This window comes from Delphinus delphis, chromosome 10 (assembly GCF_949987515.2).
Source record: "Delphinus delphis chromosome 10, mDelDel1.2, whole genome shotgun sequence".
NCBI classification, from domain to species: domain Eukaryota; kingdom Metazoa; phylum Chordata; class Mammalia; order Artiodactyla; family Delphinidae; genus Delphinus; species Delphinus delphis.
The window spans coordinates 29,243,802-29,270,128 of record NC_082692.2 but is presented as its reverse complement, the minus strand read 5'-3'; the positions used below and the strand labels follow the sequence as shown (position 1 = coordinate 29,270,128).

General features: G+C 42.1%; 1 protein-coding gene across 1 annotated transcript; it reads right to left on the bottom strand.

Annotated features, from left to right (window-relative positions):
* Positions 1-943: 943 nt before the first annotated feature.
* Positions 944-25,488, bottom strand: ADGRF1 (adhesion G protein-coupled receptor F1). The gene is made up of 14 exons (XM_060021258.1): positions 25,397-25,488; positions 23,228-23,285; positions 21,197-21,340; positions 20,056-20,229; positions 18,013-18,113; positions 16,926-16,984; positions 13,414-13,565; positions 12,096-12,259; positions 10,277-10,465; positions 6,831-8,204; positions 5,043-5,084; positions 3,772-3,831; positions 1,877-1,943; positions 944-1,331 (listed from the first exon to the last, which is right to left on the bottom strand). The coding sequence occupies exons 1-14, from the start codon at positions 25,463-25,465 to the stop codon at positions 1,258-1,260; spliced, it is 2,727 nt and encodes a 908-aa protein (XP_059877241.1). The 5' UTR covers positions 25,466-25,488; the 3' UTR covers positions 944-1,257.
* Positions 25,489-26,327: the final 839 nt, after the last annotated feature.

Below are 26,327 nucleotides of genomic sequence, written 5' to 3'. Positions count from 1 at the left end.
ACGTAGCTTCTTCTTTTATGACTTCTTACCACCACCATCATCATCGTCATCACTGCAATTGTTATTGAAAGAAATCAACACTTGCTTTAAAAATGCCACAGCGGATTGTTAGGAGGCTCTGGAAGCCTCTGAATCAAAGGGCTTAGTTCTTCTGGGCACTGTGGTCGGGACTGAAACTCAGGTGAGCCCAAAGTGATGGCAGTATGGAAGGGAAATGTTGCTTCCTGCAGTGCCTTCACCTGCTGCTCTCTATCTCATCCAAAAGTAGCAACGGCCATACATGTAAATAACTTCCAAAAGTGCCGACAGTGCATCATGAAAGAAAACCAGGTGCTTTAAGGTCTTTCTGGATGCTGACAACCAAATTCTCCCTCAATTTTCCTCTTACATAGAGAGAATTCTGGGAGTGATGAATCTCGTATCTAACCTCATAAGGCTTGCTTAGGATTGCAGGTAATTTTCAAGGCTGTTATGAGGCTGTAGAAATGGACTAGGAACCAAAAGTCCTAAAAGCGCCCTTTACTGGCTTCACTTTGGGAAGTCACTTCACTTGTCCAAGCCTCTATTTCATCATGTCTGCACTAGGTCTGCCTGGACACCTCACGTCATTGGATGGGGGACCAGATGAAAGTGCCTTGTAAACTGAAAAATAATGCATTATATATATATATATACTGCTTTATACTTCCTAAGTAACAGCTATGAAGCTATCTGAAATGGACACTTCTATTTTGTTTCTGATTAACTTTCAAAGTTCAGTGACTGTACCACAAAAACAAGCATAAAATCCAACTGGAAGTTTTTGGAGGAAAACTCCTTTTCTCTAGGAAATTTCACCAGTGACTTTTTTTATAAGAAAGTGAACATGGTCCATCAGTGCATCTAAAGTGATTTCATGACATTTCCTTACTCCAGTTCAGGTGATTAGAAATGTCACATGAATAACGCTATTTTATGAAAAAGGAAACCATAGTTTGTGGCAGTGAGAGGCTAGTACAACTGACATAATTTCCGACAAAAACTTAATCTTCTACATTTATGAAGCAATTCCTTTGAATCAAACCCCATGGAAGTAAATCTCTCCATTTAATTGAAGATAAAGATGGCTGTCATGAAACTGCTGAGAGTTCCTTATTATATTCTCAGACTCCGAAATCAGAAAAATCCATTGAATATTGAGCATGATTTCTTCACTGACATTTAGCTCTAATGTCAATTTGCTCCAAAAAATTTTCCTTGATTTTAGGGTTCCCGGTTTTATTCAGTTGATGAAAACTGAGTTAGCGTGATGTCGTTTGAGGACCCTCCAGTATAAGAAAGTACATAGTTGCCTAAAAGAGGAAAAAGAGGATAAGAATTATTGCTACTATGTTGGAATCAAGCATAAGACCAAAATGAAAATAAGCCTATGCAATTCCTTACAATTTTGGACAGTGTTAGGAAGAGGTTAGGGTGTACAGCATTTTATTAATGCCATAGAAGCTTACATTTGTCAGACATCTCTCATTTGAGAAGAGAAGCACCGTATTTTCAGACGTTGGGGAATGAGATTGGTTTGAGATCACTGAATGTTACTGCTGGAAGGAAACTTAGTGATCTCTTAGTTTTTCTTTTTACTGATGAGGAACAAAGGTCCAAAAAGGTAAACAGATTTATTAAAAGCCCTCAGGCTGGTTGGTGGCAGTGATAACAGGACCCAAAGCTTCTGGATGAGCACATTGAGCATTTGGGGAGGGAAATATGCTTTTTCAAGTTCCGACACTTGAACTTTATCTGAAATCCAAAGAATTTTGATTGGACTCTAAAGTGAGTTGCCCATGATGGATTCATGCTCTTTCTTCCTACCCCTTAGAACCTTTGGTTTGTTGTAACTCACGTTTGTGTTGGAATGGGTTGAAAGTCTTTTTGAATCTGGGTTTGACAGATGAATCTGATGAGTTTTGCTGCACAAAAGAAAACCAAGTCATTTAGGCATTCAAAGTATTCTTTCAGGTGCCTGCTTTTTCATTCAGACTCCCTCAGAAGATTACAAATACTCAATTTTTCTTCTGCCAAATGTGCATTTACTTTAAAGCAAATGAGCCACCTACCCAGAAAACAAAATCTCATTTCTGTCACCTAATTTGAAAGTGAAACTGGAGAAGGGGTACAAATCCAGAAGATGCAAAGCCCTCACTGACCACTGCTGCCTTCTGAAAAAGGTCAACAATTTACATTAAAAACAGGGAGATAGGGCTTCCCTGGTGGCGCAGTGGTTGAGAGTCCACCTGCCGATGCAGGGGACACGGGTTCGTGCCCCAGTCCGGGAAGATCCCACATGCCACAGAGCGGCTGGGCCCGTGAGCCATGGCCGCTGAGCCTGCGCGTCCGGAGCCTGTGCTCCGCAACGGGAGAGGCCACAACAGTGAGAGGCCCGCATACTGCAAAAAAATAAAAAATAAAAATAAAAATAAATAAAAACAGGGAGATAAACCACTATCAGGCGTCTTTACTTTTGGTTTTGGTGTATTTTCCTTTTCAGTGTTTTTCTGTCTTTGGCCTTCCAGTGAGAAAAATTCTGACTTCCTGCTTTGTAGGGTGGGGAGTGTCCTGTCTTGTTTTACTAACTAAAGGTTTGACTTTAATGCAGTCACACTGCTGTAACTCCCTCCTTTTCTTAAGAGTAGAGAATGATTCATTAGTTTCACATTTTCTGGTTCAAGGGATTTTAGTTCTTCAAGACGTAAAATCAAAATCACAGAATATTAGAACTTCTGCTTTGAGTAACTAGTCTAACACTTATTTTTACATCTTGAGAACATTGAAACCAAAAGGTACTAAGTGACTTTCCCGAGGTCACACAGCCAATTGGTTACTGAGTCAGAAATACAATCAGGTCTGCCAGCTCCTGGGGTCACAGCCCTCTCCTATGAAATGCAGACCCAGGAAAATTATTTTATAAAAATGCCAGAGGTTAATTTCCTCACTGTTTTTTTAATTTCAAAACGTTATATTATCCCTTGTTAAGAATCTCTAAATATCCATGTAGTTTTTCATGCACTTAAATCAGCTGATTTTTATCACACACAGAAATTTCTGCTTTAGAACCCTTTCTGAGAGGCCCTCCGTGTCTTGCTAAAAGACACAAGTCTGAGTTAATGTCAAAAATACAAAACCGAGAGGCAAGTACTTTTGTTCCTAACTATACTGTTCCTTAAGTGGATTGCACTTTTGTGGCAAAGAATGGAAACAAGAATCCTTTGTTTCCATACAAACTTATCAGTTTGTAGACTGAAGAGCTAAAATTGCAAGTAACAAAGTCAGGTACACCAGCATAAGGGAAAATTCATAAAGATCATTTTACATATTAGAAGTTAATGAAGGCTTCCCCGTCTGATTTTCTGGAGAAGGAAAAGTGCTCTGCAGGAGATCTAGACAGGCAGGCAGAGAAAAGGACCCTACTGATTCTAGATATTGGGAGACAAGTCAGACTATAACAAGCAACACCGTTGAAATGTATTTGCTCACAAGAGCACCCCAGACCCCCATGCCTGAGCATCCTTGAAGCTTTCCACACCCTCGCATCCATTCATCCATTCACTCATTCACCCATTCATTCAACAGCTCTTTAATGAGTATTGACCATGTGCTGGACATCGTGCCAGATACCAGGAATATAACGGGACAGAAACTCAAGGGGTTTACACAAAAGTGGGCTTGCCGTGGGACTGTGTAAAAAAGTGCAAAACTGGAACTTCACGAACTGCCTCCACGGCTGCAGGAGATGATTACCTTTGATGCTTGGTTCCAAAAGCTTAAAGGAGACAACTTGTTGAGCAGCAGCTGTCGCAGCTACAGGGCAAAAAAGAAATAGTGAGGAACTACACATAGGCAATCGTACAGAGGCAAATCAAGAGCAAAACTGAAGGGCTTCCCTGGTGGCGCAGTGGTTGAGAGTCCGCCTGCCGATACAGGGGACACGGGAGGATCCCACGTGCCGCGGAGCGGCTGGGCCCGTGAGCCATGGCCGCTGAGCCTGCGTGTCCGGAGCCTGTGCTCCGCGGCGAGAGAGGCCACAGCGGTGAGAGGCCCGCGTACCGCAAAAAAAAAAAAAAAAAGAACAAAACTGAAGAGTGTAATTGTTATTTAGTAGTAGTATTTCCTGGAAGCATTTAATAAGCGATAAGCATGTGGATCTGATGAAAGGATTTCTTTTCTTTTATTTCTTTTCTTTACCTGTAAACAAATCTAGAATGAAACAAAAAGCAACAGTTCCAAAAAACATAATAATTCAGATTCTAGACATTAGTAATTGGCAATAATGGCTAAATCGAAGTTTGTCTTTGAAGTGAAGAGTGTCCTTATCAAGGGAATGGTGCAAACAACAGAATTATTTAGTCCAATCAAGAAGGAGGCAAATCGCTTCTTTGTAAACAGGGGTTTGGAGGCATGTGCAACAATTATGATAATTATAAAATATCCTTATCTTCTTATTAAAACAGAGGCTACATTTTTTAGCTTATTGTCTTTACCTCTCTCTGCGGAATTGCTCAAAGCTTGGAAAAATAACGAGAGAAGTTTAAGTTTTTTTCTATTTTCTTTTACTTACATTGGTCATCCTTCATTAGGAATTCTATTTAATGTTAGAGGCTATGTAATATTTACTACATAAAATTCTAGAAACATACATACAGATAGGCCTTTCAGCATATTCTAAGTGAATGAATAAATTAAGTAAAGGAGCAAAAAGGAATTCACCCCTAAGGAAAGTTTTTCTGCTGGTTAATTATGCCAAATCATAATTTAAAACTAAAAACAAGTTTCCCCTTTTTTTCTACAATGTTCACATTATATGTTGTGGTTAGTTCTCTACAGCTCTATTTTCAGCAATGAGTGTTTAGTTTCTTTGTCTCCTGATGGAACCTGCCTTTTGTGAAATTATAGAATTTTATTATGCAGGTACCCATGGTCTAACTTCTTATATATGAATAAGGGCCCTAGAACTGAAGGGGAGGGACTAGGTGCCTGGGTTAAAGGAGAAAGAGAGAAATGAATACACATACCTTACTATCCAAGAGCATTCCAAAACAGAAGATGAAAAAGCCCTTAAAAAAAGGAATAAGGCACATGTATTATCTTTTCCTTTTCCAGTAAAGAAAGCATTTATATGTATTTCTATTCTATTATATCCCCCAACATTGAAATTATTTCCTTGTCTGTCCCCCTGTTGACTGTGGGTCCTTGAAGGTAAGGATACTGTATAAACTCCACGATGCCTGGATTAACACAAAGTACGCAAACATTTTTTTTTTTGGTTGAACATATAATTAAATTATTGCGTGAATAAAGTCTGAAACACACGTGGATCACCATTTTCCCCTTTGTGTTATCCTAAACCCAAAACAAAGAACTTCCATTTGCTTCTATGTCTTAGTCTTTCTTTAGGCATTAAACAAACATTAACTAAGCGTCTATGATGTCAGCAGTCACTGAAGTCCGACCCCAAGGCCAAGTAGAGGAAGTTGACTATATCAGCATCCTTTCCATCAGGTCCATCCAGCCCTTGGGTAACCCTTGGCAGAGTCTTTCTTGGACCTTGAAATTCTCCTCCCAGGCAGAGGACCCTCAGTTGGTGCCTGTTCAGACAGCGTGTCACCAAGGGCCCTGGACAGCAGTTCCCTAAACCTGTCACCATTAGGTGTGTGCTCTCCATGACTGCCCTCTGTGCCACCACCTAAATGTACCCTGGTTTGTTGCAGTAGGTGGAGAACCAACTGGATTCAGGAGATATCTACTGAGCACTTACTCTGTGCCAGGCACTGCACTAAGTGCTAAAATGATCTCATTTAATCTTCACATTTACTCTAAGATACAGGTAATAATATTATCAGATAATTAATATTAATAATATTAATTAATATTAAAAATATTATCAGGTACTTAATATTACAGGTAATTAATTAATTAATGAGAGAATTAAGGTAAAGAGAAATTAAATAATTTGTTAGCAGTCACTCAGTTGGATAGCATGACACATTTGAGCCCAGAGCTATTTAACTCCAGAGCTCAAACGTTTAACCACCACTACCCTGAGTCGTTGTCCAGAGGAGACCCAGCAAATATTTCTTGAACCAGGACTGAAGGCTCTCTTCCAGATTCACCAAAACCTAAGGATTGTTTTGCCCACCTACTCTCTGAATACTCTCTGATCATGGCATGTAAAACCCATCCTTGGCAGCAGAGTTCAGCAAACTTTTTCTGTAAAGAGCCAGAGAGTAAATATTTCAGGTTTTGCAGGTCATCCAGTCTCTTACAACTGCTCAGTTCTGCCTGTGTAAGGAAAACAGCCACAGGCCCTATATCGATGAATGGGCATGGCTGTGTTCCAATAAAACTTTATTTACAAAGACAGTGCTGCCTACAATTGGCCAGGCCCTACTTTATGGCACATTAGGGACTTCTTCTGCACCATTCAGACTCAAAAAGCACTCTGGATTTATTTCCCTTTCCCTGTGTGCTTTAACAGACATCAGCACAAGACAAAGAGGACTGGGTCAACGGCAAGACAGATTAGTGTTAGCTATGTGAACTCTAACAGATTTAAAACCCTGGAATGGATTACTGAAGAAGCCCAATATTCTGCTTCAGTATGAGAATCACTGTTGGGAAGACTGGATCTTATTTTATTTTATTTTTTTCTATTCACTGTTGCCAGGCAATTTGGGTTATAATAGTCCTGCTAGAGGCAGGGAAATGAGATCGATCACCCCCAGAGTGGTTTTCCCATCCTCAATTCTCTACAATTATTCCAATTACCCGATGATGTAATAGGTTGTTCTCACCGCTCTCACCTGGGATGCATTGAGTGATGCGAAAATAACGTGCCAGGCCGGATTCTGGCTGTCAACCATTGTTCCTATGCCAAACCCCCAGGTGAGCCCTAGCAGAGGGGTCAGAACGAGAAGGCTCCTCCCCACGCGGACGACAGTGGCCTTGCTGTCCTGAGTCAGCCTTTCTCCAACAGCGGGCCTCCAGAGCTTCGTGAGAACTAACAGGACCACCACCAGATTCACAGCCACGATAGTCAGGGCGGGACCCGCAAAGGCCAGGAGAGGTTTGCTCCCATCGGACCAGTTAAGCCAACACACATCTTTCCTTTCATAGCCATTGCTGGGGTGTGTGACCGCAATGGTGACGATGGATATAATAAGAGGACACCCGTAGCCCAGGCAGAACCCGACAGCCACCAACAAAGGCGTGGTCATGTGGTGGAACACCAGGATAACCCGATAAGCCAGCAGGAAGCTGAGCAGAAGCATCCAGAAGAACAAGGAGAGGTAGAAAAAGTGTGTAAAGAACACTGCAGCTGTGCAGACTCCAGACGGGTTCGCCGTGGTGTGCACGGAGGCAGCGACAATAAACCAGATGTCTGCGATCAGGAGGCACAGGGCTATGTTCACCATGCAAATGTGACGCATGTGCGAGGTTTGGCTTCTGCTGACCTGCTTCCAAAACAGAGCTTCGATGGTCAGGCATAAGACAAGACTTCCGATGGAGACCCCCAGTCCCACAAAGGTGATCCATTTCACAACGGGAACGATGGCAGGGGGGACAGAGGGTGACATCAGCACGGAGAAGGAGGTCAGGTGAGTACAGCGGCACGTCACCGAGTCTGGAGTTTCATTCACTAGGTGGCAGCCATTATCGTTCCACTGTGAATGGTTGAAATCCCAAAACACACAATGAGGCTGGATCAGATTTGATTCTATCTTGGAAAAAGTCAGGAAAATTTCATTGATGGAATAGTTTGGGATAACCATGGATATCACGGGCCCATTGACCTGAGCATTTCCATTTTTGGTAGCAGGTAGAATGTTCCCCAGGGTCAAGGAGGTCATGCTGATGATAGTTTCTGGAAGGGGCTCCTGGAATTGGTCTGACCTAATTAATGCATGGCCTCTGATGGGAATGGAGGGGTTTTTTAGGAACATTTCAGTCTGATAGTTGTAACCCAAATTGCTTTGATTTGAGGATGCTGGAATCCCTTTCCAGTTAATGAATTCTTGAGAAAATTCCAGAGGCAGAGCTGTCGAAGGGACCAGAACACTGATGTTTTCCAGTGATGCTAGGAACTGGGACCCGGCGTTCTTTTCTTTCTGAACTAACACTGTCCAGTTGGTCACCGAGGTAGAATTAAGGATGTGGTCAGATATACTGATGACATTCTGAAATACAAGGGTGAACGTCAGTTTGGATTTTGAGGAAACAGATCAGAGGACTACGGGTGGATAGTCGTGAGTCTTAAGCTCAGGAAAATGGCCCAGAGAATTGGCTCAGTTGAGGACCACATTAAAACTCAGCAATGAAATGCAGCTCTGGGGCTCCGCGCAGTGGAAGCATTGGATTAAGAAAGGAGGGTCAGGGCTTCCCCGGTGGCACAGTGGTTGAGAGTCCACCTGCCGATTCAAGGGACACGGGTTCGTGCCCCGATCCGGGAAGATCCCACATGCCGCGGAGCAGCTGGGCCCGTGAGCCATGGCCGCTGAGCCTGTGCGTCCGGAGCCTGTGCTCCGCAACGGGAGAGGCCACAACAGTGAGAGGCCTGCGTACCGCAAAAAAAAAAAAAAAAAAAAGAAAGAAATGAGGGTCAGCAGAATCACGTCAGTTCCACGGTGATCACCCCCGGGAATTCATACTCCGGTTGGGGCTTCGGAGGAGAAGAGGAGAATCCTGCAATGGGTGCTGCAGAGTGTGCATTTTCTTCCTTCTGAGATGGCAAACGGGACTGCATGACTCCTCAGGCTGAGGGTCCAAGAGTGAAACGTTACTTGTAATTGCTTTCCCATATCATGGTTTTTTGCTAATATCAGAAGTTCTAAATTCATGTCATGAATGTTCAAGTTTTAATTCATTTGTATTTATGACTTTTCTTTAATAGAGGAGAATATAAAGCAAAAATCCTTAAACACTGGACATGCAACAAGGAAGCATTGAATTGTTGTGGGTTTTAAGGGTCAGTCTCAGTTTGAGATTCCTTTTCAAGGAATTCCCTGGCAATTCAGTGGTTAGGATTCTGTGCTTTCACTGCTGAGGGCCCAGGATCGATCCCTGGTTGGGGAACTAAGATCCCTCAAGCAGTAAGGCCAAACAAACAAACAAAAACAATAGCAACAACAAAAACCAGGTTCCTTTTCCAAACGTACCTGAAAGGCAGCGTTTTCTCACCCAGGACCCTCACTCACTCTTACGGGTCTGGTTCCCAGGCATCTGCTGTGGGCGTCTATCCCTCTGGCTGAGTCTTACCCTAACTGAGCCCTCTGTGGCTTCTGGCCTGGATTGCATAGTGAGCTTCTCCTATTGCCCCAGCAACCTCTGCCTTCTTTTTGTTTGTGTTTGCTGCTCTGTTTTTGTCCTTCATTTTATTTTTAGCCTTTTTGTGTCACCTTGTTTTAGTTGGTCTCTTGTAAACAATGCATAGTCAGACTTTAAAAAAAAAAACAAATCTGAGCATCTTTGATTCAGGGAGTTTAACTTATTCACACTTAATGTCATCTCTGACATTATGTTCACCTTATACAGTTAAGCAGGATTGTGTGATTATGTAACAATATACATTATATAATCCAATTTTGTAAAATATTATATGCTTTAACATATAAAATGCACACATCCAAAGTGTTTGGAAGGATATTTATTTAACAAATATTTATTGAGTACCTGCTATGTGTCCCTTGTCCATTTTCTAGGCACTGAGGTGACACGTAAAATGTAAGCAGTGGCTATTCTAGGGTGACAAGGTTACATATCACTTATTTTTCTTTTTGTTTATTTGTATATCTTATAGTGAGCATGTCTCATTTGAGTAATTTTTAAAGTTAATTTTTAAATGTCCAAACTAAGTCATGAATTCCCCAGTCGAAAAAATGGAGCTCTTAAAATATACTAAATATGATATACTAAAGTCAGAGCTTATAGCCACGGGAAGGAACAACTGCCGACTCAATATTAAATATTAAAAACTTGGCACCTGTGTCATTCAGGGCAGAGGCTCACGCCTTCCCCTCAGCCAGATGCTATCCAGGCAGTCTGCCTGGAGGCGGCTCCCTCTCACTTTGAACTCACATAGTTGATCCCGGGGGTTGCTTATACACTGCTGAGGAAGCAGTGAAGCTCACGTCAAGACTGTTACATGGCTCTTTGGTCCTTTTCAACAGCACCCCATCAACTGGGGCTTCTGCCATTCCTCCTGCAAGACTGAGCATTTAAAGTGAGCCCTTCAAGCTCAGGCAGACCTTACCTCCATTGTCGAACTGGACACACTGAAGTGTCTTTCTAGGGACAGGGACGAGATATTGCCCAGAATTGACACCACAGAAGCCAGATTCCCAGCTGTGGTTGATGGGTTTTGCTGAATGACCATTGAAAGATTCTGCACCAAGGATGACACGGTTTCCTCAGTGGCGTTGCTGGCAATCACACTGAAGTTCTAGGAATAGAAATGGTTATGTTCCAGAAAACAATGAAATGCTTGTGCTTCATCAGACTTAAATCAGATTTCATGGCCACGAATAACCAGCATTTGTATGGTGCATTATAACGCAGGATAATCATATAACAATGATAACAACGATATAATGGCTGTCATTCAGTGCTTTTTATTTTCCATACAGTGCGCTAAACGTTTTACTGGGGATTCACTGATTTCATCTTTACATTACCCTTTAAAGGAGGTACCATGATATTTTCATTTTATGATTAAGGAAATTGAAACTTGAAGAGATTCACTAAGAAGCACTTTTATATAAATTGTTACCCTGATTATACAGAACCTGATGTTCAGTGAGATTCAGTGACTTTCCAAACAGTACCCAGCTAGGAAGTGGAAAGGTAGGGTCTACTTGGCACTAAATCCTATGTTATATCCATTATACTGTGCTGAGAAATCCCTATAGAGGATTTAGAGGGACATAAGTGGAGACTTCGCTACACTTGGTCACTGGATTTGGGGTTTTACTTCTTCCTTGAGGCTCCCATCTGCTTCCACGACACTGAGCTAATTTGGAAGGCAGCCAAGAGGGATATTCCCTTTGTTCAAAGCACATCAACCCAGGATCCCAGATCCCCCCTGTTTTCCTCTTTACTCTTCTCAGCTGACAGAGCTGTTTTCTGCCTAGGGCGCCTGGGATCTGACTGTCCTCACACCCTGGGGTGACCTGGTCCCAGCTACGATTCGTGTCCAGAAACTGGGCCAAAGAAGGCAAGAACAAGGATGAACCTCAGAAGACACCTGCTCCAATCTCCCTCCCCAGTTTACAGATGAGAAAACTGAGGTCCAGAAAGAGAGCAGTAAACCTTCCACGGTCCCTTGGTGAATACTGTGGGGTTCTCTGCTTCCAAAGCAGGATCTCTGGCTGGGACTGAAGTTCTGCTCACTACGAACTATTTGCAGGATAGTGTCTGTGAGCTGGTCCTGGAGTTCCTCTTCCATGACTTGAGTTTTAAATCCTCACCATTTGCTTCCATCTTTCTATCTACTACATCTTAAGTACTTGAAACTTCCTAAGAGAGCGTCATGTGAAGGTCATAGCACTGGACCGGAAATCAAGTGACCATGTTTCTAGTTCAACACTACTGCTACCAGAGGGACCACTAGCCCCTTAGTCTCCCCTTTTCTGATCTATAGAAGGAAGTTGGTGAGGCACATGGCCCTGGAGAGCCACTGAAGTTCTATCATTCTATATGGCTGACTCATTCCCTGCCCCGGTTTCTGACAAATGTACTAAGGTTATAGCTTCTGACTTATACCTTCACTTGGATCTTTGATTCCCAGGCTTTCAGAGGCCAGCTTAGTTGCTGTTCTGCCGTCTTCAGCTCTCTTCAGCATTGATTCACACCTCTGCAGCACCCTCCCCCCAAAACCACCCAATCTTACGTTTCTGAGGTCCTCACTACTCACGCCTACACTCCCTGGGTTTCCCAGGGTCTGATGTCACTGACTTCTGACCAATGAGACAAATTGATACATTTTACCTTCCACCCAGCCATGCTCACTGGGAGACACCCACTGTGAAACTCAAAACCAGGGCAAATCTGCAAGGCGGAAATGCTTTTTTTACCTTCTTCAGTTCTTCCAGCTCAGAGAGCACACACGTCTCCCTGAGGACATGCCACCCAGAGGGTTGGCACCTGGCCGTGATGATTCCGGAGTAGCCGCTGCTACAGGGAAGAGTATACTCATCATTCTTAGACCCAAATCCAAAGACTATGCTGTTACACTGGGCTGGAAAAGAATGGAAACGAAGAAGAAAAATGTCTCTGAATATTTTGACACTCTCTATAAACTATAAAGCAGTACTTTCTAAGTCATGTTTTCAGACAAAACCCAGGCAAAACTCAGGAGTAGGAGAAGTTTGTCTTTGATGCCCAGCTTCACCCCATCAACCCCTTTTCCTCTTTCCTGATGTCCTACCCTCCCCAAGGCTGGCCCCCTTTCCCTCCAGGTGTCTGATCTATGCCAACAATCTGAATTTAATGGGCTATCAAATAGTTAAGTATTCGGTGAAAATAAGACGGGGTGTGATCCCTCCCAGGAAATATTTTCACTCTTTAAGGGAATACTAGAAAACCAGAAAATCTTCAAGACACTATGGGACAAAGCAGGCATGATAGGGTTAAAAGATGGGCAGTTGCCATTTGGGGGTGACATGTCCTACTTTGTACCCCTTTAAAGGCTTCTCACATCGTGATCAGCCACTAGTTCCTCCTGCAGCTGGCCCTTCATAATATACTCTTACCACGTTGGGACTGCGAAGAGGAAGCCTTGAAAGGAAGAACCACAAGGGCTATGAATTTTGTTTCTTTTCCCCACTGCTGTGTCTTAAGTGCCTAATCACTTTGGATACTTAGTAAATATTTGTTGAATAAATGTTGAAAGTGGCACAAAGCTTGGTAAGAGAGGTTTAAAACTGAATGTAAAGAATTTTTTAAACATCTGAAGAAAAGAAGTAGGGTGTGTGTGTCTATGTATATCTGTGTGTGTTTGTGTGTCTGGGTGTATGTGAATGACCTGGAAAAAATGCTTTCTCTCCTGGGTCCCTTGGATTATGATTTAGGAATTTCATCAGCCCCAGGGCTCTTCCAGCATGTATACCAGGAAACGATTGCTGAATCATTTCCATCAGCGCCTGCAGTGAATCAGTCTTGTGTGACGTTTACACTAAGAACTGGAGGTCAGCTGACCCATGAGCAAGCCGTCTGAAATAGTGGAGCTGAAATTGAGTTTCATCCTGGTCGGGAGGAGAAACAGCTGCTTGTTTCTACTAAAAGTCAGTCTTAGAACAATTCCGTTTCGGGAACATCTCCAATATATAATACAATCTACTAATTAGGCTCCCCTAATCTACTTCCCTACAGAGGACGGGAATCCAGTGTTACCTTTTCCGAACACTCTGAAAGAGTTGTCTTCTAGTGGAAACAGCTGATGCAGGCCTGTCTTAGCCTTCTTAGCCGCCTGCCCAATGCCTGACAGCAGTTCAGATGTGTTGCTGGAACCAACAACTTCATACCCAGCAATGATGCTTCCATTTCTACAATGATGATGTGGAAAGAAACATGAGATTCATTCATTCAGTCACTCAAGGCTTATTCTGTGTGGGGATGGCATTGGGTCAGTGGGAATAGATCAAACAGATTTGGTCTTTGCCTTCTTGGAGCTTATGTGCCAGTGGAGAAGGCAAGGCAAATAAGAAACAAATAACCACCAAATATATAAAATCATAATTATAAATATATATATATATATAATTCCAAATTTTGTTAAGTGTTATGAGAGACAAGTTCAGGGATAGAGTTACAGATGTAGAAAACAAACTTATGGTTACCAGAGGGTAAGGTGGGGGGAGGGATAAATTGGGAGATTGGGATGGACATATACACACTACTATATACAAAATAGATAATTAATAAGGACCTACTGTACAGCCAGGGAACGCTACCTAATACTTTATAATGGCCTATATGGGGAAAGAATCTAAAAAAGGGTGGATATATGTATAACTGATTCACTTTGCTGTACACCTGAAACTAAGACAACATTGAAAATCAACAACATGCCAATACAACTTTAAAAATAAAATAAAGTTTTCTTCATGTAGATCTTTAAAAAAAAAAGAATATCAAGTAGACGTGAGGCCCACTTTAAATAAGACTGGTCAGGAAAGGCTTCTCTGTGCAGAGGATCTTTGAAGCTGAGACCTGAAGGATGAAAAGAAACAGCCAGTGATGCAAAGAGAATTGGTACAGCGTGGCCAGCACCTGAGAAGGGCTGGAGGCAAGAAAATGCCTGTGAGTCTGACAAACTTCAAGGCTAACGTGACTAAAATTCAATGAGCAGGTGAGAGATGGATAGGAGATGACCCTTGAGAGGTACCCAGGAGCCAGATGGAAGAGGGCCTTTGAGTCTGAATTTCATCTTTTATTAAAAGGTTTTACTCTTTTTGAAAAGGCATGGCATGATCAGATTTATAATTTAAGATCATCACTCTGGCTGCTGTGTAGAAAATAGGTGAAGGGAGGAAGCAGAGAAGCAGGAAAGCTAGTTAGGAAGGAGAGGGTGGTGCCCTGAACGGATTGAGTAGCAGTGTGTGTGGGGAGAAGTGAACTGGTCAGTTTCAGGTTGTATTTGAAGATAGAGCCAGAAGACTTGCTAACGGAGCAGATTTTGGGTGTGGGAGAAAGAAACCAGGCAAGAACGACCCCAGGGAATTGAAAAACAAACTGTAGTATATTCATACAATGGATTATTACTGGGCAATAAAAAGGAAGGAATCACTGATACTCAGAAAGCCAAGGATGAGTCTCAAAGGCCTTAGGCTGAGTGAAAGAAGCCAGGCCCCCCAAAAAACTATACACTACATGATTCCATTTAGGTAAAGTTCTAGCATAAGCAAAACCAGCCTATGGTGATAGGTTATTATGGTGATCGTGGTTATTTCTGGTAGGGAGGTAGGAATGTGCATGGAGATTGGCTGGAAAGGGGTACAAGGGAACTTTGGGGATAATGGAAATGGTCTGTCTTGATAGGAGGTGGCGTGTATTAGTATTTGTCAAAGCTAATAAAGCTGTACAATTAGGTTTTGAGCATATCACTGTATGTAAATTATACTTCAATAATTAAGTATAATTTATTGGAAAATAAATTAAGACAGGATAGCTCTAAGATTTGGGTCTGGAAATGAGATGGGGAAGACAGTGGGAGAAGGAGATGAAAGCTTATGATGGGGGGCAGTTGGAGGACTCCCATTTTGGACCTGTTACATTTGACATGCCTACTAGAAAATCACCTGGAGATGTTAATAGGCATTGGATGTTGGAGTCCAGAGTTTAGGGGAGAGGCTGAGGTCAAGTAATAAATTTAGAACCCATCTGTATACAGATGGTATTTGAAGTTACGAAAGCAAGTGAGATAACATGGATTAATTTAATCCTGCAACTCCATGAGGGTTAGGGTTAGGGTTATTCTCATTTTATAGATAAGAGAACTGAGTCCTAAAGAAGTTGGGTCAAGTCATTAATTATTAATTGATGGATATGAACCTCTGGCTCTCTAAAGCTCAAATTCTTAATCACTACATTGAACTACATTGAACTCACAATAAATAAACCCAAATACCCTTTTATGCTGTGACGATCACAATGGCTTTTCATTGATACGGCCCTTCTATCGTGTTTGAAAAGTATTTTTCTATTATTTCATTTTATGTAATGAGGTTAACTCAAATTCCACAGGTATTAACAGTCCTGTTTGACAGATAAATAAATTGAGACTGTGAGAGACTAAGATTTACTTTAGATCATGTACGTAAAGAGTAAAACCAAAATAGTTGTATTTTATAGACTTATGTGTACATTTACTGTGATTTTGTCTACAAATTATTGGAGACAGTTTGTAAGATATATATATATATATGATGGAATATAAATTAGAAATATAAATAGAAAACCAGGACCAAGGAAAAGAAACGTGAATATTGAATACAAAACTGTTGATTGAGTTTCAATGCTGTCTATGAATTCAATGACAGCAAAGTCAAAAACAGAAGTTAGATTAATTATATAGACCTTGACATAAGAAAAAAGAAGCAGTGTTTTTCCTAGCACTGAATTTTAAAGAATATTATATATGTGAGCCTTTTTTATAGGTACATGAGAAGGCTTAAAGGATAATGTCCAGGACAGTATATTTATAGCAAAAGCTACTGAAAATTTCCTATAGCTCTTCTTTAGCTGTGAAAAAAGTATATAAGAAGTTAAGTTCTCTGACCTGTAAGTCACTTCCTCTATCAAGCAGACTATAAATAGCTGGTAATCAACACACACACAGGGGTAACTAACCAAATAACTTTTGAATTAAAGTATAAACAAAAGGGTAATTTACTAAATATCTCTTTCTTTGCTGTAGACAATGACTACTGGGCTTTGAACTATGGTGCATACATGATATCTACACAAAAATATAATATTTTACCCAAGGAGCCCCTTCTGGCCCCCAGTTATACAACATCACACCCTCTGTGTTATGGAAGGAGAAAACGCATCCCTCCGCAACCCACAACCCTTGTCACCACCACTCGCCCCTTCCCATGCATGCACACCACGTCCTCCTGCTTCCTTCCAAGCCATGCGGGTTTCCAATTCTAGTTTCTGATCCATAGCTTCGAGAATGCCATTTAATATTTATATTCGCAAACGCATTTAAATGAGAATATAGGCTTTCTTCTTAAGATTTTTTAAAGCACCACAGACTTTTATTCAGTTTTAGTAAGAATCCTGCTTCAAAAAGCAGTTGACGTATTTTCTGTCAAGGTCACTTGGAAACAGCATGAGGCATCCTGCAGGACGGGTGCATGATTCCAGGGATGCCCTTCTAAGACCGTTGTATTACTTACCGAAACTGGGTGACTTGAACTGACTCAAAACCTTTGATACTTTTGTAGGCTTCTTTAAGCTTTACAAAGAGAGCAAAGAGCAATATGTTGATCTTTGTTCCCACACAAGAAAGACATTTGAGCAAAAAATGATCACAGACAATAAATAACCAACGGAAGCAGCAAGAAAAGGAAAGAGATATGGTGAGAGGTAGTTGCATGTTGTAGAAATACATTTAAAATGATAGCAGAAAATGTACACACACACGCCTCCGTACACACATATAATTTAATGTTGAGGTTGCTAATAAAGAATGTGGAACCAACTGCTTAGACTAGAGGATGGGTCGGGTGCCAGATAATGTAATAAATTCATCCAAAATCTATTTTCTCCTTCCCCTAAATAAGCCATTGATTTCAATAGATGCTTAAACTGAATCTGCCTGCGAAGTGTTTGTGCATGTCTTCAGTTAGGACCACATCTAAGCCACCATCCTAGGTAGAGGTAGTTTATGTTACTTCATTATGAAGTCCAGAATTTTGGTCAGTAACCCTCTTTAGCCTCTAACAAGAGAGGCTTCTTTAAGGAACAAATCCCAAATGTTAACAATTGAGCTTGGATCATGAAAACTTTCTTTTGACAAATAAAAATCAGAAAATAATCAAGAAGGCTTGATTCACTCATCTAATTATGAGAATAAGGTGTAACTTTGTGGCTGAAGACTTGCAAAGAATGAAGATAACGGGAACTTTTATTCTCAAAATAGTGACATTACCTGCAGCCACAGATTCAATATCAGACCTGAGAATAAAGATCCTTAGTACTTAAAAAAAAAAAAAGAAAAGAATCAAGAGGGTGTGGTTTAATATTACCCTAACAAATGAGCAAAACTAAACACTAAAGGAATGGGAAGAAGTCAATTGCTTAACGCTCCTTGAAAGAAAATGTTCAAAGTACATCACTTGTGGGTAGAGTGATTAACTGCTATGTAGTAAGTCATTGAAAATGAAAAATTAAGAATATGTGTTAAATAAATATGTTGAATTGGAAACACCTGAACTTACGTTTAGGCAAGGATTTCTTTTGTAATAAGTAGAAGGTGCTTACTTGAAGTTCAATTCCAGTGGTATATTTGGAGTATATAGCAGAAGATGAATCCAAAAGATCTTTTGTAAATCTTTCATTAATTTTGAAAGTACCCCAAACCTCTATGGAAAATAAAAAGAAATTTACAGAGATAAAAATTACTCACTTGATATATTATAGCTTAAAGTTACAGAAGTCTAATTCAGCCCGTCTATTTGACACTGGTACTTTCTTCTTTGTTTTGTCAATTTTCTTTTTATGATGAATGTTCACCTAAAGTAATATAGGAAGTATCCATAAAACCGGAATTCTCTTTTGTGGATTTGGAAGATAATGGGAAAGTGCGATAATCAAGATGACCTTATAAGCAGGTAAATGAGTAGCCACTCACATGTGGTTATAAAAGGCACTTATCCCAGTCTAGGCCCTGAGCTTAAACGTTGTCCCTATTTAAAAATTAAAAAAAAAAAAAAATCACTACTTGCTAACTCCAACTTACCCCTTGCTTACCCATCACTGGTGCTTTTCTCCTCTGGGACAGGTTATTCCCCACCTCTGGATGGACAAATCCTGTGTATCTTTCATTCAGGACTTAGTTAAATGCGCCTCTTTAGCAAGACCTTCCCTGGGCCCCAGATGAAAAGAGTCTCCCTCTCCTTTAAATTCTTACAGTACGTTATCCATACGTCCCTTCCAGCCTCTTCACCTACACATCTATCCTATCTGTGAACACACCTCATGTATGTGTGTCCCCACTCTACTTTGGGAATCTCCCTGTGAGTGTAATCCCTATCTGAACCATCTTTGTATCCCCCAAAGATGGATCAGACTTGGACCACTTTTCAAAGTGTAGGCTTTCATCAAAATTTGTTGAAGAGATCACATTGTCTTCTTTCATGTGTTAACAGCCTCTGGCCTCCCCAGGTAGCTTGCTAATTGATCGACAGCAAGAGAAATGCCTCACGGTGACCTCCCAGAATTTGCCCCAGATCTGGGTATAAAGATGGTGTTTAATAAATACGTGTTACTTGAGGCAGGAAGGATTAGGAGTCTGGGATTAGCAGATGCAAACTATTATATACAGGATGGATAATCAACAGGTCCTACTTCATAGCACAGGGAACTGTACTCAATATCCTTTGATAACCCATAATGGAAAAGAATATGAAAAAGGATAGATAGATAGATAGATAGATGCATATAAAACTGAGTCACTTTTCTGTACAGCAGAAATTAAACACAACATTGTAAATCAACTATACTTCAATCAAATTTTTTAAATAAATAAATAAAGAAGTGTTACCTTAACCTGAACTGCTGTGGTTCTGGGAAAGGGACCCAGGGAGACCCAGGAAAGCTGGGCTATTTCAGGTCCTCCTTCACTCTTTGCTCCACTCTACCAAAATCTGGAGCTTCAAGATAACTGGACTAGTCTTTGGGGACGTTTCTTAAAGTCCTTCAAGCTGTCGGAGCCCACGTCACGCGGCTCACCCCATCATCCACTGGGCATCAGCCTAAGTCAGCAGTAGCTCCCTCAGCGTCCACTGGCTCCTAAACTAGACTTTCAACTTTTGTTTGGTTTTGGCAATTCATTCAACACACATATTTGTTGGCAATTTACAGAATTTCTTTCAATGTAATCACTGGGCAACGCTCCCTGCCTGCACACCTCTAAATTTTTATTTTCTGGAAATTGATGTTGGCCAAAGAAGTAAACAGAAGGTGGGAAGAAAAACGTTATTTACTCAAGCTGTTCCCCTACTTGGAATTTCAGGGAATCTCCCTAAATCTCAGAAGGATCGTAGAATTGTCGAGGTGAGTTGGATGTACCTCCAGGCTGAACTAGCGCCCAAACATCAGCTCGCATTTCTGAATTTTCTGCACTTACGAAGCTCTCGCTGTGTCCAGCCAAGCCTAGCAGGGTACGTCATCACTGCCCTTCCAACTCCCTGTAAACACTGGCTCTTCTCTGGGAGGCAGAGAGAAACACTGGGGCACAGACCCGGTGGTCCTTCTCTCTCTGTCACATGTGGAGGTGGGAGGGGTGTATCCTTACACACTTACTTGTTCTCTCACAGAAATGGACACTCTGGGTGAGGTTGTTGACATGACAATCACAGCTCTGGAGAGATCCCTCCGTGTGAAGGTAGCATTTCTGGGGATCAAGGCATGAGGGAGGAAACCAGGAGTAGCCGTCGTCACAGGCACAGCGCAGGACCCCGTTCTGGATACCACAGTCTGCACAAAAAGAAACAGAGCTTGGTCTCACGGGACCTGGTTAATAAATTGGCTATGGTTGAGTTCTCATCTTTGGTTCTGATATAGAATCTGAACCGAAAGCTAGAGCTATTTCTCTCCAAAAGCTGTAAGGATGAAAACAAGACGGAAACAAGTATGTTTAAGGTTAAGGAAACGTCCCACTCAATAGATACTGAGGTTGGATCAGAAACCCAGCTAACATAACAATCAAGTGTCCGGGGCTAGCGTCCAAAAGAAGGATGTGTGCCCAGTTGGTGCCACTTACATGGAGAAAGAAGCAGAAGAGGATATGTCGACCTGAGAGTTATTTAAAGGGTTCTAGATGGTATTTGTCCACTGTCTTATCGGAGGCTCCTATCCACCTAGCATCACTCCCCCAAAGTCCCTGTTAGCAATATGGCAAAGGCAGAGAGACCTTTTTGTTGAGAGTCATGATGAAAAATTTTATTAACCAATCCTGTATGCTTGTATTGGACCTAAAACTCCCACTAAAAAACCTTTCCTTTTCAATAGACAAAAAAAAAACAAAAATGGGGCAAAGTCACCACATACGGTTGTGAAAATATGCACAATGGTGTGCAGTAAATGGTTCTCAAACGTGATCATGCATCAGAACCTTCTGGGAGGGGTCTCATCCCAAAGGTTATGATTCAGTAAGTCTGGAATGGAGCCAGGGATCTGCACTTCTTTTAAGTTCCCTGATGCTGCTGCTACTGTCGGTCTGGGTACCACACTCTGAGAACCCTTGCTTTAGATAAATCATTTAACTTCTCCTAACCCCATTGTGGTGGTCATTAGTGCTGTTGGCCAGATATTTTTTACAAGCATTTATTCTTTTCAGCCACAGATATTGGGGGGATGGTTGATTCCCCAGCATAACCTAACCTCTCCTGACTCACACACCACCTTCCCCATTTCCACTCCCAGTTACCAGAGACTGACTCACACGTGGTGGCCTTTGCTCTGATAATCTTCACTGGCCCAAAAACAAGGCAAGGCTCCAAAAGCTTCAGAAAGTTCTTCACGTCTCTTTTCTCCTTGGAATCTCGATAGGCTACCTGAAGCAGCAGCTCGTATTCCTGGATTGGACCTAGAGAGAAAGAGAGACCGTCAAAGGCTTCTTTTCTCAGGCTGGGAGGGAGATACTGCAGAGCAAGTGACCTCGGAGCGCTTGTCAGATTCAGCCTGAGGGTCACGGACGTGGCTTGGTCACTTCCATTCATCCAGACATGGACTAAAAATGAGCATCCCGAGCAAAGCATCAGACAGTCCACAGGTGCCTAAGACACCTCTCTCCTCTGACTTCGGCCAGGCCAGCTGCTCTGTGCTCTCTGACCCACCCCAGCATCGCCCTCCTGACTTTATATACTTCTCAGGTCACATCCAGAGTCAAGTTTCAGGGTCAAGACTGAAGGGAGAAGAGGTGAGAAAGTCCTGGTCACTCTACCCGACTCCTCCCCCAGCTCTGGTCTCCTGGATGTATCTTTGATATAAAACCCCCAGTCCCCTCTTTCCTCTCCAAAGAGCCCTTCCTTCTCCTGTACAAATGTTCCACTAATTAGCTGAGTTTGCTATTGAGATGAAATGCACGAGTAAAACCAAAGCAAACCTTACTTGAGCCTTGATGCACCCTCACCTCCACCCTATCGTTTCTGAGCAGTACCTTTTGTTTCCCTAAGAAGAGACCATTAGGTGTTTTGGGCTGGGAGAGAAGAGGAATCGCACCCAGAATTCACTTAGGCACGTTCACATGAAACTCTGTATGAAGTTCCATGGGGTCTCAAAATCCTCCCAAGGTCCTCTGTGGACCCCAGGTTAAGAATGTGAAGGGCCTCAGAGAAAAAGAGGCAAAAGGTGAACATCCTTTCTTCCTGGATCTCATTTTGTTATCATCGGCAGTGAACTCTCTTAGAATCCCTTAGATCTCTCAGGACGGGACCATGCTTTCTACAGGCACAGGTGAGATGGGGAGCTTCTATGAGACTGTCCCATTTCTTAAGGGTCCGGGGGAGCTGGGAGATTTAGAGGGAAGAAAAGCAGCTGGATCAATCCCTAGGCTTCTCAGAAGGAAATCCAGAAGCTGCAGCATGTCCCGGGACATTTACAGGAGACTCCTGCCTGCTGTAGTTGCCACCAACTCACCCCTCTCCGCATCTCCTTAAGGCCGGAAGCTCTGTCCCGGCCTTGGGAATTACTCCAAGGGATGTAAGCTAGGAGGCCCAAGCAGGTAATAGGTGGGGAAGGGGGGAAAGATGAATGGCTCTGGTTCTGGAGTCAGACTGACTGGGCGTTGAATTCTGCCCGACCTACCCACTGGTAGGTGGGTTTCACCTTGTCAGTTTCACTACCTGTAAAATAAAGATGGAGATTGTACCTAACTCAGAGGATCTTTGTGAGGCTTTAATTCATCTAACGCACTTAGGATAGTGCACGGCGCTGGCAACAGCTTCCCATGGCATTCCAAGCTGACGCTCTGGTTTCATTTTCCCAACGAATTGTAGCCTTGCTACAGTGTGGGAAGGTCTATGGTCCTATTAGCGCATTGCTGGACGGCAGATTCATGGCACCGTAAAAAGGCTTTTGAGGACTGACCCAGGAACCTAACCACCGTCTGTGTGTACCACTGTTTCCGTGAGGAAATATATACAGTGCTTGAAACATCAGACCCGCAAATCAAATTCCAGACCACAACTCATTCCTGGACTGAAGTCTGTGCCATGCATTACATTATTGGGATCAAGGTGAAGAGGGAAAGGACGAGTATGCAGCAGCTACTGGCTGGCTATGGGACAGGATACTATGCCTCTATTATAGTATTTCATCCTCCCAAGGAATTACTGTAATTATCGTTTTACGGATTTGAGGTATTTAACGATGTGCCAAAGATCATAAAACCCATCAGGAGCGCCCCTGGGATTTGAACCCTGCTCTCTGGGCTCCAGGGTGTGCTGTACCGTGCTATCTGAGGGAGTCTCACCTAGAGGATTTTTCTTATTCAAAATGAGTTCTTGCTTTGTTTTGATGCCATCATCACTCTGTTAAGAGAAAAAAAAAAAAAGAAGAAGAATTACAGCGAGGCTTGGTCATATTGTATTTCATAAGGCCTCGTTGGATTTCCCAGATAAACTGAAATCATGGATCTAAAATGCAAGCCAGGGATGGTGGGGGAGGGGGGCAGAAAAGGACATCGCTGAGGCACCTTTTGAGCACAAACCTGAAGGATCCCTGAGAAAGAACTTCCCAGGAGGAGGGAGGAACAGGTGCAAAGGCCCTGGGATAAGAATATGCCTGGCACGTGAAGGCCAGAGCAGCTAAGTGGAGTCGGGGAGGCGGGGCAGGAGGTGATGTCAGAGAGTATCTCTAGGGAGGCAGGTCCTGTAGATCCTTCCGGGCTGTGGCAAGGGCTTAGCTTTTGCTTGAGTGGGATGGGAGCCCGCTGGAGAGTTCTGAATGGAGGAAAGATGTGCTCTGCTCCACTTTCTAGAAGGCTCAATCCTGCAGCCGTGTTGGGAATAGACAAGCACCGAAGCAATGAGAGTGTTTCAGGAGCTACCGAGATAATATAGGTGAGAGATGATGAAGGTGTGGATCAGGATGGTAGCCATGGAGTTGGTGAGAAGTGTTTGGATTCTGGATATATTTTAAAGAGAAAACCAGAAAAAAAGATCTAATGGTTTAGACGTGGATTATGAGAAGTGTCAAGCGTAATAATAATTTTTCTGCCTAAGCAGCTGGAGAGACAGTGATACCACTTGCTGAGATGGGCAAGGAGAAGCAGGTTTGGTGAGAAAAAACCGAGAGTTTAATTTTGGACATATTAAGTTGACGGGATATTGGCACCCAACTGGAGATATCAAGTAGGTAGTAGATAGGTGAGTGTGGCGTTCAGGGAACAGGTGTGAGAAGGAGACACAGATTTTGGAGTCATTGGCATGCAGAGAACATTAAAACCATGACCCCAGATGAAAGCATCAAGAAAGTGAGTAGAATGTGGAGAGAAAGGAACCCTCCTACGCTGCTGGTGGGAATGGAAATTGGTGCAGCCACTATGGAGAGCAGTATGGAGGTTCCTTAAAACAACTAAAAATAGTGTTGCCGTATGATCCTGCAATCCCACTCCTGGGCATCTATCCAGACAAAACTCTAATCTGAAAAGATACATACACCCGAATGTTCACAGCAGCACTATTTACAATAGCCAAGACATGGAAGCTACCTAAGTGCCCACTGACAGATGAATGGATAAAGAAGACGTGGCATAGATGTGGAATATTACTCAGGCATATAAAAGAATGAAATAATGCCATTTGCAGCAACATGGATGGACCTAGAGATTATCATACTAAGGGAAGTGTGTCAGAAAGAGAAGGACAAATATCATATGATATCACTTATACGGGGAATCTAAAACAATGATACAAATGAACTTACTTACAAAACAGAAACAGACTCACAGACTTAGAGAATGGACTTATGGTCACCAGAGGGGACAGGGGCAGGTGGGGAGTGATAAATTAGGAGTTTGGGATTAACAGATACACACTACTATGTATAAAACAGGTAAACAATAAGGACCTACTGTATAGCACACGGAACTATACTCAAAGTCTTATAATAACCTATAATGGAAAGGAATCTGAAAAAGAATATATATATGTATACATATATATATGTATAACTGAATCACTTTGCTGTATACCTAAAGCTAACACATTGTAAATTAACTATGTAAACTAAACTAAAATATGTAAATTATTACTTCAATTAAAAAAAAGGTTATTGGGGAAAAAAAAGGAAAGTGAGTATAGATAGGGAAGAGGCCAAGGACTGCTAATGTCGATCTCTATGCTTTTCCTCCATCAAAGAGGCCATAGGAGAGGATGCGCTGAGTTAGAAAACATCTCCAGTATGGCTTAGTCCAAGATCCCGGTTTTTGCAGTCAGGTCATCCAAGCTCCAAGAGATGAAGTGACTCATCCAAGGTCACACAGCTAATGCTGGTATTGTTGAGACAAGAACCCAGCACTTCTGATGCCAAGTCTATGAACTTTTGTCACTGCAGTTGCCTAGAGAGTGACAGACGCTCAAAGTGCCAGAAGGACAGAGGGGAGGTGGTAGAGAAGAAAACGGGACGTACGCAAACTTACCCCCAGGAAGCCATTCCAGCCCTCGGTGATCATGAAGAAGGAGAAGAGCCAGGGCATAGGAACTCTCATCTTCCCCTGGCCCCTCCTGCTTCTGGACAGGACAAGAACAGCTGGAATCACAGTCTGTGACTAGATGTGTGCGCCATGCAAGGCTGAGGCACAAAAACAAGTCATTCAAGCCAACATTTTTAAATGCACACAGGGGTAAAGCCTAGCTGGGCTCATCAGAAGCCCTGAGCATATGGTTATATTTTTCCACCAGAGACAACATCACTTCCACTCCCACTGCAGAACTAGTGAATTTTTCTCTTTACAAACCTACTAGAAAATTTCTCCAGAACTCTCTTCTACGTTTAAGTTTGATCTAAGTGATCAAGTTTGACTCAACACAGGCTATTTTAAAATCATGGCTTGCTTTACTTTGTAGCTGGGTGCATTTAACATCCAGCCTTTTATATTTCACTGAGGTTTTCTTTTCATCTCAGTAAAGACAGGCATTCAAATAACCAAGGACCCTAGAACCATTAATATAAAGATAGACTCTGAGTATTTCAGCATAAAAATAATAGTGAACCAATCCAGCAAAGTTCCTTGTTCATAGTTCACGTAATTAGCAACCAACTGTGCTCAAGTTCATGGGTATCTTAGAATAATTTAGACAAAACTCAGCCCATAGTCATGGTCACAATATTTAATCATTTACACACAGGTTATTTGGTGGCAATGAAAAAAATCACGAGTTAGAACTGTTCTGTCCAATGTAGTAGCCACTAGCCACATGTGACAGTCTACTTTTAATTAGAATAAATTTAATTTTAATTAGAATAAAATGGAATGAAAAACTCAGTTTCTCAGTCATACTAGCCACATTTCAAGTGCTCAATAACCACATGTGGCTAGTGGTTACCATGTTAGGCAGTGTAGACACAGA